At 34.9% G+C, this 17,470-nt stretch overlaps 1 protein-coding gene across 5 annotated transcripts in view; it reads left to right on the top strand.

The window, feature by feature from the left end:
* Positions 1 to 17,470, top strand: part of KIAA0825 (KIAA0825 ortholog) — a 256,206-nt gene that overhangs the window by 90,791 nt on the left and 147,945 nt on the right. For all 5 annotated transcript variants that reach the window (XR_012649091.1, XM_075021307.1, XM_075021305.1 and 2 more), the window contains 5 exons: positions 581 to 846; positions 2,084 to 2,234; positions 7,426 to 7,616; positions 9,749 to 9,931; positions 16,730 to 16,840. Coding sequence is in view for 4 of the 5 variants with exons in the window: in XM_075021307.1 (XP_074877408.1) it covers positions 581 to 846; positions 2,084 to 2,234; positions 7,426 to 7,616; positions 9,749 to 9,931; positions 16,730 to 16,840 (902 nt within the window). In the remaining variant the exon portion in view is untranslated. The remainder of the gene's footprint in view (positions 1 to 580; positions 847 to 2,083; positions 2,235 to 7,425; positions 7,617 to 9,748; positions 9,932 to 16,729; positions 16,841 to 17,470) is intronic.

Here is a 17,470-nt window from a genome sequence, read left to right as displayed (position 1 = left end):
TGATGATTAATTAAATTGTTTTTCTGAGGCAATATGTGTTTGAAAGTTTTTTATTTAGTAAGCTTTGCAACTGTTCTAGCAAATTTGGAATGCTGTTAATGAATGTTTGCTTAAAATAACACATAAGCTTTTGGGAGATAATTTTAGGGAGATCAATGTATGAATTTACTGAGAGAGGACAAGTTTGTTTTCAAATTCAGTATTAAGAAATGTGTTTGTATATTTTTCAAAATAAATTGGCTTAGAAAATTATCTTTTTTTACAAGGAATTAACCTTATGCTTTGAATGTACATCTAATGAAATCATAAACAAAATGAAGGCATTACTAGCATAAGATGGTTTTAATTTTTTTCCCAGTATATATTATACAGCTTTAAAGCAAGAAGGAATAAAATAGTAATTCATTTACTGTAGATAAACGTTTCTCCCCTGTATAACAGAGTGAAATGTTTGTAAAGCTGATTTAATATATTTATGGTTTATGCCAATTTCATTATTCAAGAATCTGACCCTAGTGTGTATAAATTAAACAGTGCTGTCAGAATACAAATAACTTGATGCCACGTTTATTTCTCTCAGTTTTGTTCTGACATCATGGAGGAACTTGACACATTGCTTCCATTGGCTCTGGCATGCAGAGATGATTCTCTTCAGGAAATTAGAGCAAACTTTGTAGAGGCCTGCAGCAAAGTGGCAACAGCTGTCCTGGCAAGACTAGAGGAGAAAAGCAAAGACGTTCCCTCCAAGGCTCCCCTGCAAGACTTGTACGCTGCCCTTTCCACAGCGATATATGTCTTTCAGCATTTTACAATGTATAGCAATTTAATGAGAGAAACAAACAAAAAGTGAGTCCCTTTTACTTATAATGGTTTAATTCAAACGTAAATAATATAGGACCTCATTCCATTTTGGTGATACAGTATGGTGGTAGTTTTCCAAATTGCATCATATTTTTTAGCACATGCACTGCGTGTACTATTTATGGAAAGACCTGAATCAAAGCTATTGATAATCTAAAGCAGCCATTACAAAACAAATTATTTATGTTTAAGATCTGCATTTGATTTGCAGATCAATATTTTTTCTTTATTAAGCTTGAGTAAATAGGATTGTCCAGTGAACTGAATGTACTCTGCTCTCATATAAATAAAGGGCTAACGCCTTAATTTCCTTTTCTGACCTTTGCAATAGCTGAATTTTCATAAAATCTGATTTAGCACATAGCAATCTTAAAGGACAGTATAAATATACATTCCTGCACTTTTTCCTTACACCATCTGTATTCAGAAATGTGAACAAATACATCCAATGTAGTTTTAGAATTTATTTTTCATTGCATGCAGAATAAAAATTAGAAAAGATATGAAGTAGTAGTGTAAAGTCTAAGACAGTGTTTGGCCTGGGGGACAATATAACTACATTTGCTGTGCTTTTAGGAGATTTTGACTTAAGATACAAGGAATCTCTTTATTGGCCCATGTGTTTCTGGCCATATGTAATTTAAAAGTAGAAACTGGGCCTTCTGGGAGGGACACCTGAACTAGTGCAATTTTCAAGGAATGTATGATTTCTAAGGGGTTGTATGCACTGTGGAGCTACTTTCCCTCTGATGTTTTACTCACTGCTGCATGAAGTGTATCTTTGTGAATGGGAAGTCTGAGCCAAAATATTGCTCAATAATTCTACTTGTGTGTATTATGAAAGAGTTTTAGTACATACTTACCAAAAATAATCTCTGGACTCTGTGTTTGTGTTTTCTTTATCACACTCAGTGCTGATGCAACGCAGAATCTCCCAATAACTGAAGGACAAATGTACTTTTATCTCAGAAAATAGGATGAAGTAATATATTTCTCAGTGACTTGGTTAAATGAGAATTTATAGATGAGCAGATATATATAAAGAACTTGTGAAACAAAGACCAGATATTTTTCAAAAGTGAATGCTAGGTTCAGACTGCAGGACAGAGAGGAAATGAATGATTGATACCTAATAATCAAAACCATTTGCAGTACTGGGGATTGTTACCTCCTACTGCACAGCCTTTCAATCTTTGCCTCTTTGATCATTCTCTCTGAACAGACCCCTGTTCCTAGTGCCTGTCCAACAATATCAGGAATTCATCAACGTTCTCCAGTTTCGAGTTACGAACTACTGCGTCAGAGTTTGTGCTACAAGCATTTTACAGGATGCTGAGAGCCACCACTGGGATGACTACAAAGCTTTTTATGAGGTGTGAGGTTAAGTTTACTGTGCCTCCCTTTTACAAAATGTGTTTTACTGGCTGCCAGCTCTCTGACTAATTAGAAGCATAAGATCAGCATTATTTTTACATAAAGATTATTGGAATTTACTATTTTGAAATATCTATTATTGCATACAAATGCCTCTGTAGAAATGATGTAGGAAAACATAGTCATTTAAAGATGGGATAAATCATTACCAGGGAGTGTTTGTGTCATTTGCTTAATAAAATATTGTGTGTCAAGTTCAAGACATTTATACAGAACTCAGTAAAGAAGACACCGTCATTTTAACACTTCTTCTTGTAGAAAGTGTAACATATGAAAATGAAAGACAGCTATTTTTCTCCTGGAATTTTTTAGTCTGATTCTTTGATTTTTATTTTCAATTGGTTCCCCTTTTTACTTTTTGTGAGTGAAGGACGTAACAAACAAAGGTTTTCAATATAGTTACCTTCAGCATTCAACAATGTGTTTCTGAAAAAACTAGTGCCATTTCACCTGCATTTTGAAGTCACAGGTCTGCTCTTAAACTATAATCCTAATGATTCTGTGAAAAAACACTAAGGATCAAGTGAATTGTTATAATTTATTTTGGGTTTTTTTCATCCCAGTTAAATGCAGACATAGACTGACATATACTGTTTGAAATTATTTTCAGTTAATTTCAGGATGAAGTGGAAGTTTTATATGTTTTTTATCAACAACTGAGATCTCCAGGAGACAAAGTCCTGTCCTTCCTTATATCATTTGCTATCTGAGAGAACTAGGGTGTTTTTGTTAAGTATTTTCTAGAATTCTTACATGAGAGAAACCTCTGTGTGATGCATATATTCTGCAGATGTAATATAAAAAGCTGCTGAGTCAGTGACAAAAATCCATACTGGACGGGTAATGCAGACCTTAATCTGAGTAATCTGTCAAAATGCCCATCCCTCAAAGACAAGTAAACAAGCATTTTACTTTTGTTTGAATGTGAGCCCAGATGTCCTGGGTTGATAAGAAGGTAAGAAATTTAGTGGCTTTTGGCAACTGATAAATCATGATAGGGTCTTCACTCTCTGTAGTCTGTGTGGTGCTCTGTCCTATGTATTAGTGGCCCAGTAACTGTTCACCATGGAGGAAACCTAATTGTCAGAAATAGCTGTCTCAAGAATAAAGAGTATGGATTAGCTAAACGATTTTATCATCACTGATCAGAACTCATGTGTGTGTAGGAAGGGTGAAGAAAGCTGGTAGCTCGGCTCTGTACACTTGCAGGACTTGAGGTGAGAAGTATGTAATTTTACGTCACCACTCTGCTCTTTTTAGTGGGACACAGGCCTTGGCCCAAGGATGGACCATGGTCTGCTCAGAGTGCCTTCAGGAGGCATGATGCTGAGCAGCTGCTACTTTCATTGAGCTCCTGTATGCATCCCAAATGGAAGAGATTGGCCTAAGACCTATTGCTTGTTACAGAGGCAACGTCCTGCTGAAACTTCTCACAGTGAGAGGTGGCTCCTTCCGAGGTCTAAGCTTAGCAGGAGGTGTGAAACTCTGCCTCATAAGTCGTGCAGATCCTGCTGAGCTCAGAAAACAGGGGTAGCTTGGAGCTAGGTGCCAGAAGGTCATGCCAGTCATCAAGAGCAGGCTCTGGTACGAGCTCCTCCTCTCTCAATGGGAATGCACTCTTGGGCTTGTGCGAGTCAGTGGCTCACAGCCCTTGCTGCGTTTTCAGTGGGATCCACTGCTGTAAACAGCACCATGATCTTGTTTCTTTAATGGGAAGCTGCACTTGCCCCTCTGCTTCTGCTTGTCTCTTGAGTAGCCCAGCTCTTGAATCTGGTTTAGGTCAGGACCCTCACTACCCTTTCCGCGTTGTCCCCCAGTTTTGAGTATTACATGCAACTATAAAAGATTCAGTCCCCTTCTGTAAATCCTGAATGCAATTTCATAAAGAAAAAAAAAGGCTTTCCATTGTGCTTCCACAAAATAAGCAAAACATTGCCTGTCCTTTGTGTGTGCTGTGTGCATGAGTAGGGGAGAAGGAAGAAGAAGAAACCTTTCTTTCCACATTCTTGTATTACATGCTTAATTACAAACTAAATGGCAATCCTACACATCAGGGATCACATGAAGTTACTCTCTTCTTGTTCCCCAATAGTACAGGACATTCAAGTGGTTTTAGTGGTAATAATATGTGGTAGCCTTCCTTCCATTCCCTATTAATGACATATTGACTAATAAAACTGTAAGTGACCCAGAAGAAAGGCAAAACCACTGAAAGACAAAGGGAAAGGAGGATGGGGCAGGGGACAGTGTCTGTGTTTAACTACACAGAGCTGCACTTTCCGCATCCATTTATTTGTTTGTTTGTACAGTGGTAACATCTGAGGACAAGAAGATTGCTAGCAAATGGTTATTACAATCTATAAAAGAATTTTCTACGTTGTTAAAATAAGAATAATGTATTTTTAAATATTTTTAGACTTTCATAACTAATGTCAGTACCTGCTCACCCATCCTCCCTCTGACATGCACCTCATGCAATAAGGGTAACTGGCATTAAAAGAAAAGCCAGAAGACCTGTTATGATTAGAGGGTAAACACAGAGATTGTTATCACTGTGAGACGACAGGAAGTTTTGAATATCTTTTAGGGAAGTTAAGCAGAGATTTTGTGAGATACAAGTAGCGAATTTGTGGTAATGCGAGATCTGAGCTGAGCTCTAAGAGCACAGTTCCCATCCAGCACTCGGAGTCTAAGCTGCCAGGGAGTGAAACTCTCTGGGTTCAGGATCTCGCTGGTAGAGTGCACTGAACACCCACTGGGCCAGCTCTCCAGATCACGTTTTCAAATCGAGCTTTTAGAGTAGCAGACATCTGCTGTAGCTTTGGGAACTTATGTTTTCTAATAGTCAAAGAATAAAGAATTGTCTGTTCAAAGATAATATTGAGTGGCTTATGTAATAAAGCGCAGCTGCTTGTTTCCTGATATATAAGCTAAATAAAAGCTCACATCTGTTTGTATTATACAAAGCCTGCAAAAATAGCAGATGTTTACCAGTAGAATTGTCTAGAAATGGCAACACATAGAAAAACAGGTCAGAAAAGGGGAATGAATCTCCTTTAAATCTTCAGTGAAGCTGTTGCTTCTTCAGTGGAGGTACAATGTTAGGAAACAGGTATTATTCAGTCTACTCCTTTTAATTAAATAAAGCAGAGAAAATGAAGCAATTTGTGTTTACAGTTACATAGTTAAAAAGTAAAACTCACCAACATTCTGTTACTTAAAAAAATAAATACCCTATGTTAGAAGGTCAATTTAGAATTATATTTCTGGTTGTTAAGTCTGCATCGTTTTTGAATTTTTTTAAATTTATTTTTGTAAATCAAACATATAACCTAAATAAATTAGCTTCCATTAGACATTCAAACTAATTATTTTTTATGTGGTAAGTTTATTCTGTAACAGCTGAAATGTTTTTGCAAAGAAAGGGAAATGTTAGTAAAATGTCTGTAAGGTAGGGTTAGAGGTTTATTTCTGGATAACTTCTACTGGAATGTACCTCAAGAATAGTCATGGTAATATATCTAAGAAACCCAGATTTACAGAAATTTATTAACATTTGAGTTATGCTAAGTTATGAAATTATGTTATGAGCTGAGTTGTGAAGTAAACTTGTACTTTCTTATGATGATGTTTCAGTATATCATGCAATAATATTGTAATTGTATTTCATATAGGAAAAATAGGAAATTATTTTAATATGTCCATTGTTTTATTATATAAATTTTTGGTCAGTATAAGACAATCCTATTTTACCTGAGTGGAAACACTTGTCAAATACTTGATTGTTCAAAATACCAGAGTGATTGTTTTTTATTTGCCTGTTGAAATATGCTTAAAACAATTATAAGATGTCCGTGGTTCTATGTACAAAGAAAACTAGGCATATAATTTTCTTTTGAAACTTATCTGTATTACATTTTTCCTTTCTGCACTAGTGAAACTTGGAAAATCAGACATCTTAATGATTTCTTTTTCTTTTTTTTTTTTTTTCTAAATAAGATTTTTAGAAATGACTACACCAATCAAATTTAATTACTAGAGCAGTGGTCACAAGTTTGGTACTTTTGTTGTTTGTCATAATTTACCACTTTTTAATATAAAATACACTTCAAATATTATGGCAGAGAAATACTGAATAATGATAACTTCCAATAATATGATAATGTAGTGTGTTTAAAAAGAAGCTAGATTATTTTGCTTCTCCTTATTATTAGAGAATGCCTATCAAACTCTTACAGTGTTTTACAAATCATGGGGTTTTTAAAATATTTCTGATAATGCTAAAATATCAACAGATTCTTAAAATATTTCTTGACTCCATTGGAACGTGCAAAGTGAAGATTCAAGACTTTGTTCTGATACAGCTGTTTTCTGAATAGGTATTAGTTTAAATATTTAAATGTGAGTTGAAGTATGTACTTCTTAGAGATATTATGGATGAACCAGTGTGATTTTGAGTCCTCTGTATTTATCTCTGTGTCTTATTAGGATGGTTGTGTGTAGACAATGAAATATTAATTCCAATGCTGATTCTTTCCCAGAAAATGTTTAGTTTCAATGACTTACCATTATAAGATGAAAAAAGGTATTGTACTGAAAGTTTCTGGACATCTCTTATTATCAGTTTAATTGTTCGCTTGTTATTTTTTTCTGCTTTTATTGCGTATCTATTATATATAACCAAAGCTTCGTAATCACGGTTATGTGTAGCAGTTATGAATCTGGGGAAATAGATATGCTTAAGTAATTTAAATAATTATTTTCTTTTGAGGACAAAGAAACTGTTATATTAAATTCATCTGACTATTCTAGTGAGTACAGAATACTGTACGTGTTTTTAAACTCGACTTACAACAGTGTGGGTTTTGAGAATAGGTTAATTAAGGATATAAGAGGTCAAATGCTGTGGTTTGGTTTTGTGGCAGAACTCTACTTTTGTAGCTGAAATGGAACATGTGTTTCCTTGCTAATAAAGATGTTACACATCATGTCAAGGACCATTTTTAGTCATCATGTGCCTGAAACTCTTCAGCTGTTTCCCTTCAGATTGAATTAATTAGACTTACAAGAATTAAATTGACATTTTGGGAAGGTGTGTGTTTATTATTTAACATGTGGTGGTTTTGCTAGGGGGAAAGATGCTCATTCTCTGTCCAGATGTGGCATTACTTCTGCTGTGGTCTTCATCATGATCTGTGGACTATTCTACCTCCCAAGACAGCCCAGGAGATTCTTAGAGATGTCCTAGAGCAATCTTTGGCTATGCTGTCCTCCAGATATTGTCAGGCCTGCCCCAGTTACAAGAGAACACCACAAATCAGGTAATGGTTGTATATTTAATGCACACTTTTAATGGCTAAAATAAGTAAGTCTTAGTTTTCTGTTATGCTTTAATTCAAATTTCAATGTTAATGAACACAGCAGAGGGAATAGACACAGTACTTTGACATTCATTTTATTTCAATATTTTTTGTATATTTAAGTATATTTGGTAGTCACATACTAAACCGGGCAGAATAAAAGGCCCCTTTTGAACTCGTGGTGAAATTGTTCCGTAAACTGCTTGATTGGTTTGAAAGCCTCATGATAAACAGTGCATTGAGTGGTGGCACAACCGAAAATGTGGGCAGAGTTGGCAGCATCAGGTTTAGAAATCAAGCCATTGATTCATGAAGAAAATTCCATGTATTCCAATAGAACTTAGGTTTTCATAGAGCTTTTGAAGTGAAAGAGCTATGAGGTCACATCAAAACACTTACCAGAATGAAGCCAGTGGTATAGAAGGAGAGAAGAGGAAGAGGCTATTACTTCTCCTGTATGCTGTAGGAAATATGAAGCTGGAAGTTCTTCTTGTTGGGATTCTTATATTTTGCCAGAGAGGAGGGTGTCTTTAAGAAATACCAAAGCAGGTTTCTCCAGGTGGAAGCTTATCCTACCTCTGTCCATTCTCTTTCTATCCAGTGTCTTGTTTTACTGAAGAAATTGTATTTCTTATCCTGCCCCTTTGCTATATATCTTTCCTATATGAATATGTTCCTCTTTTTAGATTTTGAAAGTGATATAGTCCATGGTGGCCGTGCAAGTTAAAAACTTAAGAGCTTGTCATCTGTAGGAGATGAGAGACATTCAGCAGAGATAAGTTCTGTGTGAGCTAAGAGTTATGTGCTGTCATCATAAGTTTTATTATGAAAAGGAGCAGTGTCGTGGAAGCTTAAGCAACTTGCACAAGTTCACATACCTGGAATAGGTGGAAAAACCCCAAAGCACCTATTTGTATGCTCTACTCCTGCCCTAGTTTACTGTGATAGGCCCTTCTATATATTTAGGTACAGAGAGTTTTCCTGGAAACTATCCTGGAAAAAAAATTACCCTGAAATATGAAGAATATGCATTGATACAGTATTTCTTATATATAGTATTAGTCAATTCTATATGAATTTGCTTCAAAATACTGAACAAGAGAGATCTTTTTACATTGTCGTTTTGCAGAGAAGATGTTTTATTTAATAAGGTCATTCTTGAAATTGTCATTAAGTGAATTGAATTATTCAGTCATGCACAAATGAAAAAAGCAATTTTTAATTAATAGCATTCAATATATTTTTACCACAGAAGTTTTAAATTATTTTTTTATAATACTGTACTTTGGTGGGTGGGTCGTTTCTCCCAATGCTTCTTGAAATGTTAGAGATCTGATCTGTAATATAGACAAATATCTGTTCATGTGTGTTTGCCTAGATTTTCCAAAAATAAGACGATCCTTAAAAATGCAGATGATCACATATGCATCCATTAGCTTTTAGGTACTTAGGTACTTTTTTCAGTCCAACATCATGCCTGCCATATATTTTGTTTTATCCATGTATTTCCTATCTGTTGTATGTCAGCATAGTCTTGTGAGATTAAGTTGTTGCAGTTTGGGTTCTTGCTGTTGTTTAGGCCAATGACCCATGATGCTTTGCCAGCCAATATCAACAGGCAACAGATTACTGACTGAGAAATGTTCCACATCATAATATGTTGCCTGGCAGTTAAAATTTAGCAAATTGAAGATTTGGCTCACTCGTCATTTCTTTTTTGCTCCAGCAGGATTTGAAAATAGTATGTACATTCTAATTGCACTTTATCAGAATGAAAACTAAAATTAATTTTATTTAGTTGTAGTTTAGAAGGTAAGTTGTTCCTGCCTAGTGGCATTGTTCTTTGGAAGAGGAAACTTCCTTTTTTTTTTTTTAAGTCCTCTTTTGATTGGTTTCAGTAACAACTTTTCTGTGGAAGTGCTGAATTTTTACAGTGTAGTGGATTCAGAATTCCTACATCACTAATGGAAGATGAAATTTGAAGTCTGTGCTATGATTTAGGTATTTTGTCAGAGGAAAGCTTTGTTTAACTGAAATTTACCACTATCCTGATGTCCTAATAAATGTTATTTTCACTTTTTTTTTCTCTACAGAACTGATATTACAGCAATTTTGATGTCCACTGAAGATATGCTCTGGTCAGTTTGCAGCTCTGTACAGGAGTTTCTGAATCCGCACGAAGACAGAGATCTCAAGATCTATAAAATACATAGCCACTGCAATAGTCTGCTCTCTGTGCTGTCTATTTTAACTTCACCACTGAAGAATTTGTATGAGTGAGTATGAAAGAAACTTCAATTTGAGATAAAATTGGTTCTTGAGCTTACATGGATAGATCTACAAGGTGAATAATTATGTTGAAATACAAATGCAATGCATAGTGTTGACACATTTTGATAGCCTTTGACTATTTCTTGATTTGGTCTCGAACTTATCTTTACTATCTTACCTAAAGCCCAATTATATCTGCTGGGATTTTATTAGCTTTTGATCAAACTCCTGTACTGCACATTTTTTTGTCCAGTGATAACGTAGACCATAGTGAATGTCTAGTTTGATTTCCTCTGTCACACAAACAGTAGAATTTCATTAATAATTACTGTCCCAAGTTTGCAATTTACTGTTCAGTTAGGACACACTTTGTTAGAAACACATTCTTACTGGTCTAAAAACATTTATTACTGTGGTACCAAAGCCTTTGGTAAGGTTTTCAAGGACTTAGTCACTCATACAATTGAAAAAATTTCATCTTCTTACTAGTTCAGATTTATCTACCTTCAGCTTCCAGGTAAATTAGAGTGTTCTGCTGTCATCCCATATTCTATAAGTACTGGAATTTAAAGATAATTTACTACAATGATCATCTGGTTACATGACCAGTATGCTTCAACAAATATTAAATATATTTTAAAAGAGAAAGAGTATAGAGTGCCCATCTTTATAAAATTATGTTTTCACAAGTCACAACTGTAAACAAAAAGGACACGTTACTGCACTGAAACTAGGTCTGAGTCTTTTGTTGCTTTTTCATGCTAAAAAATCTGCTGTAAATTTGGTGTAAGAGACAATACAAAGTGAGATCACAAATTAAAACAACAACAACAACAACAAAACCCCAAACTAGCCAAATCCACAACAACAACAACAACAACAACAACAACAAACCCCCAAACTAAGAAAGCCAAATCCTATTCAACTGGCTTTTATTTTATTATTCTAAATAAGAATGTTCTAGGTAATACTAATGGTACAAATAGGGGGGTGGAGACCTCCTGCATTTAAGCTTCTTTAACTAAATATTTTTTGTCATCTGTGGGCACATTTTAAAAAGGTGACTCATGAACAGATGAGGTAGTCCTGCTGTGGCAATAATAATGGAGGCAGGAATGGACACTGTGGTAGCTGTAACTGCTTCTATTATCAGTTTTGACATTTCACTTTTCCTTTATGAAAGCCCTTAGAATGATGGACTAAAATAAATATGTAGCATAGTCTGTTCCCTTTAACTATTCTAGTCTCCTCCACTAATTCATGTTGTTTACAGATTATCTATACCTGGAATGATCAAAAATGTGTGCTAACTTGAGAACTTCCTGAGTTTCAGAACAAAGTGCCAATGGAGAGAGTGAGGCAGCGTATTTTGTATTTTACATAAAATGCTACAGATTAACAACTTGGTCATACAGGTTTCATATTTAGGCATATAAATTTCAGTATCCTAATTTGATTTTCTAGAAATCAAAAACTTGACGTGCACTGGATGTAGCAGCTCATTTAGTTTACTACAAAGTACTCTGCAAATCATAACCAAAATCTGGCAGCTTTGTTTAAGAAGAATACAAAAAATGTCATATTTTGTTATATAGTTACAAAAATAATATTAACACTAAAAAACATTGTTGGAGAGATGATGCATGGTTTTGTGTAAGTAAAAGGGATATTTTTTATGAACTGTGTATTGGGAACTTTTATTTTCAAAACCTGTGAGACTCCATTATCAAAAGAGTTCTTTTATATTGTATGTTCCATTACAGCCAATATTTGCCAGGTAACCTAACCCAGTGTTCCAAATACAAAGAAAAAACAGATTTACCAAATTAGCTTCTTGAATGACTATGTCCAGTTGGAAACACTTTCACATACTGAATTTTATGTTGAATTCCTAGGTCCATTATTTACTGAGTTGTGCATAGTTCATCACATTATGAATCTATCATAGAAGTTCCTCATGATTTTAAAGGAATACTAATCCTTCATCAGTTCTTTTTTACAATTACAGCTGTATAATCAAATTTTCCATCTGTTAGCTTGGCTCTATATCTTTCAAAACTTTGGTAAAATTAACTGGAAGTGAAATAAAGATTTTTCTTTTAAATCTATCATGCTCTCTTTTGGTACTAGAAGATTTCCCTGCAGGGACTAGGTTTAAATTAATCTTTAGACTGCTTAGGAAAGTTTTGTGTAATCATAAAAGCGGTGATGACAGAACATTGTTTTCCAGGAGTTGTCTAGTAATAGGACTGGCTCATTTCCAACTTACTAGAGATGCTGTATTAACTATTGCTTCCAGGGAATTAAAATTATTCAAGATTTTTTTATTATGTTTTGAAATGCAACAAATCAGTAGGGGTGCTGAAAAATTAGTAATATCCTTAACTTCAAATAAAGTGATTCTGGCATATGCTTTCTCCCTCCTAATTTTGTGATCAAACACTGTGCATCCTGCTATCACTTAGAGTTTCTTTTCTGTATGACAAGGCTACCTAGCCCTGGTCCTGAATTCACCTATGAATCTTGGTTCATCAGTTTTTAATACTCACTCATTTGTTTGTGCTTCATTTTCCTCCACCCTTCTCTGGCCTTTCTGAAGTAACTTTAGCATAATAGAAATGTTGGTTGGAAAGGACTGCTGGGCGTCAACTAGTCCAACCTCCTGCTCAAAGCAGGACAATCACCAAGAGTAGTCAGACATGTCTGTGTTAGCTGACCCATGTAAACCTCCAGGAATCAATATTTTACAACCCCTCCGGGAAACCTGTTCCACGGCTGCACTGCCTTAGTGCAAAGTATTGCCTAATACCTAGTGTCAACCTTCAAAGCTGCTGGCTATGGAGTGGTGTATCACATCAGCTCCCACTGAGAAAAGTTTGTCAATGTTGTCTTTGTAATTACTCTTTTGGTAGTTGTAGGCTGCCGTTAGTTGACTTGACCCGTTATCCACCCCTTCACCAGAGTAAAGGAGCCTAGATCCCTCAACCTCTTGTCATAAATGATGCAGTCTAGTCATTTCCAGTTTCCTCACATCCTCCTTGAGCTGTAGGCACAACACTTGGACAAAACATTCTAGGTAAGGCTTAACTGTTGCCAAGTAGATGAAGCAAATCACTATCTTTCATTTGCTTGCCATACTTCTCCTAAAGCAGCCCAGCGTGTGGTCTGCATTGTTCCTAGTGAGAATACACTATTGCCTTGTATTCAACATGCTACTGGCCATAAACCCTTGGCTTGTGGTTGGGTAGGGTTGGTACTCGGTCAGTTCCCAGCCTAGGTTATTATAATTCTGTTGCTGGAGCAAAAAGTTACATTTGCGTCAGTGGACTTTGTGAGTTTCTGTTGGCCCAGTCATCCATGACTTGGCACTTGACTGTTGTTTTTGTTAACTACCATGCCTGCTTCCCCTGGTTTAGTGTCACCTGCAAATGTCCTAAATGTGTGTTCTGTCTGTCCACTTGTGTCCAGGTTGTTGAGGAAACTGCTGAACAACAGCAGTCTCCAGAATGTGCTCCCCAAAACTACCAAGTGTTTCTATTTTCTTGCTGCTGACCCAAACCTCTGAAAAAAGAGGATTTTCACCCCTCAGAATTTCCAGTCATCATAGTCTTACTCACTGACAAGGTTGTTGTCAGTTACTCATTTCACATAGCTGGGTTTTGTGCAGTGGGTCTAACCGTTTCAATGCTGTTTGTGGATTTCATAGGAGCATCCAATGCTGTTCTTCATTCATTATTTTTTACAGAATGAAATTATCCAGGAGAAGCAGGCTGACAATCTGAAGTACAACAGACCCATTTATGACTTCAGAGTAGACTCTCTTCTGCGCCAAGTTGAGGGTTGCTCAAGTTGGACCAGATCTATTGTGCTTTTTTCTGTATTTAGTCTTTTGTACTGAGTAGGAGATGACAGTCTTTCTTTTAGGGAAGATCATAAAGAGTAAGGTGGATGCACCTTTTTATGTTTTCATACTATGAATTGTTATATCTTACTTCCTCAACAAGAAATCGAGTGAATGACTTGAATACTGAGAGAAGAATTTAGAGATTCTGTTGGTAAAATTGCTGTCTATGGGGTAAAAATATCTGTCATCCAATTTTGAAAACTGAAAATATTTCTCTTAATTTTAATATATAAGAGTTACAATTCATAAAGTTGCATTTTAGTCATGTTTATTCCTTATACAGAGCTAAATCCTTCGAAGTCTACAAGGAAATACCATTAGGATGCATCTTGTTGGCATCTCATTTTTTCGCACCTGCACTAACGCTTACAAGATCAATTCTCACCTTGTCACACTCTACTGAAGAATAAAACTACTGTAACTTGGAATCTTGCTGTGGTATTAAATACTTTCACAGATGCTATCCACTGCTTTGAGACTATAGGCAGCTGCTTTAACATAACTTGTAGTCAAAACAAATTTCCTACTAGCTATTATTATACTTCTGTTGGAAGAGTAGTTGAATTAAACTGTCTGGCACAGAGTTGGGTTTGCCTGGCAAGAATTACATAGCCAGCAGTGGACACTGAGAAGTGCTGGCACCAGAATTATTGTATTACCATTAGACACTTTTTTTTATAGTATTCAAAGTTATTCTAATATTTAAACAGTCTTTAAAGATAGCAGATTATCTCCATCACTGTTTAAAAATTTGTGTAGAGGTTTTGTTATAAGCCTCAGAGTCCAAAAAGTCTGCCCTGTGCTTGTGCTTAGGAGACAGCTAAGAAACCATACTTAACAAGCTGCTTAAGCCCAAAAGTCTTTCAAACAGTTCATACACTATCAGTAGACAAAATGTGGTCTTTTTTTATTATATTACTACCCAAACTGTATCTATCCTGCCTTCTTGTAGGAAGTTGGCTCTATGCTTGGCTATATTACGAAAAATACTTCAAAGGATGAGAGACAACAAGATTTTTTTCTTTAATTTTCTCACAATATTGAATTTATTGTCTTTAAAATAATAATTTTCTAGTTTTTCTCCCTTTATCTATATTACAATCTCAACTTTATTTTTAATCTTCAGGTTTTCATGAATTCACAAAGAGCACAAATTCACTATGTGCTAATCCTTCTGCTCAGATATTGCTTACTTGAGATCGTTTTGATATCTGTAGTAAATTCTTCCTACTAATTTTGTTTGATTAGTAAAATTAATTTCCAAATAAATCACCCTATCTTTTGAAGAAGTTCAGAAGCTATACACCTTTCTTGTTGAACAAGTGTAATTCTCTCTTTCTTTCATTGGGGTTCTTACAGGCAGACAGTGACTTTGTAGACATGTAGCTATGCTTCTAAATTACTTACATGCAGCTGTGAAAAAGAGTTTAAAAGTAATTTTAAATAATTAAATGACAAAACACAAATACCATTATGTTGTGGTGACAAAGCACCCTGTAAGAAAGAGATTTTACCTTTTAGGTTAGGAGTACCTGAAGGCTGCATTCCAGTGGGTTTCCATTCTATCTGCAGTTTTGAGTGTTTAGATCCACTCTCACTGTTTCCATGTCGTGGCAGTGGCTTTTTTTATGTCTTGTAAAAAGATTCTCTTGTCCTGAGAAAGTCCTCGCGTCTTTTCCTAAGGTATTTTTAAATTTCCTTCTACTTTCACTGCAATAGAAAGAGTACTGACTCAAAAGTGGGAATGATGTTGAATCACTCCAGAAAGTACAGCAAAGACACCATAAATGAGTTCTGTAGAAGTGGCATTTTTAAAGGTAGTGACTTTCTTTATATAACTTTGAAAATCCCAGCCATGATACATAAAGAAACAAGCTTCAGTGAAGGAAGGTTATTAAGATGAAAAATTCACAGCCAACTAAGTTAAAAAGTAAGGTGCAAAAGAAGTGATAATTGATTATGGTTAATGGAGGATGGATGTAACAGACTATATCCTCTCTGCTGGACTTGTATTCACTGTAAATGAGAGTGACAAGGGAAGAGGCCAAGGGGCATCCATTCCTATCACACAGTATTGCATCGTAGTGGTTGCTACAAATTGTACAAATACTAATGGATTTCTTATTAATTATTATTATTAAATAATAAATAAAGACAAATATTAAATTCTATAATCCTGTCCTTATATATATTTATAATCATATAATATCATTAATTAATAACAATAGTTAATTTTTAGTATTAGTGGATTGGACACATCTGATTTTTGCCTCTCACATCCTTTGGGTAAGAGAAGTAATGCAAAAGTGACGTAAAACTAGCTTATCTAATTCTTCACCAGTCCTTATATTTGAAAACACCCTTTTTTTCATCCAGTATTCTATTTCTCACAAGCCAGTGAAGGCCCAAGCTTCTGGTTCAAATTTTTTGAGTCAGTTTAGTCCAAAGCCTATAGGTACTTGCATGTTATTCAGAAGAGAACCATTATCATTTCAAAAGATATTTTACTTTTGATTGTGATGAAATTATTGATAATATGATGCATGTATTATGCAGAAAGATAAGACCTATAGAAATTAATGACTGAAGAGCAATTTGCTTATTCAATGCATTTTCAAACATAGTTTGAAAACATGCTGTATAGGAGTAAAAATAAGAAGAAGCCTGCTTTAACTACTAACAGTGCTATATACCAAGTTTCAAAGAGTGAAAGTAAATAAGATATAGAATGATATTTTTAACAGTACATAAATAAATTTGCAATTATATGTATGCATACATATATTAGTACTATTTATATTAAGGGATTTTCTGTCTTCTATTTATATATATTTAGTTCTAGTGATCCAAAGGAATTTTCAATCTTTAACGTAATTCAGAAATATTTGGTTTCTTTCAGGTCATTTCTGAACAATTCTGATAAACATCTTCCTCAAGATTTTTCAAAAGTCTTTTATCATCCATTACACTGGTTATTTTGCATACCATCATCCTATTCTTCCTTACTGAAGTGAGTATCAAAAGTTGTTTGTTTTAAAGAATCACCAGGTAGTCAATATTAATCAAATACTGCTACATTTTGAAAAGAGTATATCTGAATAAATGTCTAATTAATATTCTCATTAAAAAAATAGAAACATTTTAAAATTCATTGCGGATTTCCCTAATCTTTAAACTTTAAGAGTCTGTAAGAAAGGTTGTGCTGAAAGCAGTGCACTGTGTAGCTTTTTGCTAGTATATTCATTATGTTTGATATCTGAATTATCTGTAAGGTTTTCTTGCTTTAATTAAAGAGTATATAGCTCTTGACAATAATGTAGTTGAGCACACTTGCTGTTTTGAAAGACTTATAATTAAAGGGGAGATAAAGAATATATGCCTCTGTTTATAACTGCTGGTTAAAAAAAAGGTTTGCTATATAAATAACTCATTGAAAAATACGTTGCTTGATAGTAGTTGATTTTTTTGGAGATTACTGCATGATTAGAGGCAAAGCTTAATTTCTTTTTCTGTGTCACTGCATATAATGACAAGTTACATATGAGACATATGCTACCAGCTGTGCTGTCATTCCCTTTCTAATTTTGAACCTGAAGCACTCCCACACCAGTGTAGATCCTCTCCTAACCCCTTCACCTCC

Source organism: Buteo buteo, chromosome Z (genome assembly GCF_964188355.1).
Source record: "Buteo buteo chromosome Z, bButBut1.hap1.1, whole genome shotgun sequence".
NCBI classification, from domain to species: Eukaryota; Metazoa; Chordata; class Aves; order Accipitriformes; family Accipitridae; genus Buteo; species Buteo buteo.
Note: the sequence above shows the minus strand (reverse complement) of the source record. Positions and strands in the feature narration are given on the sequence as shown.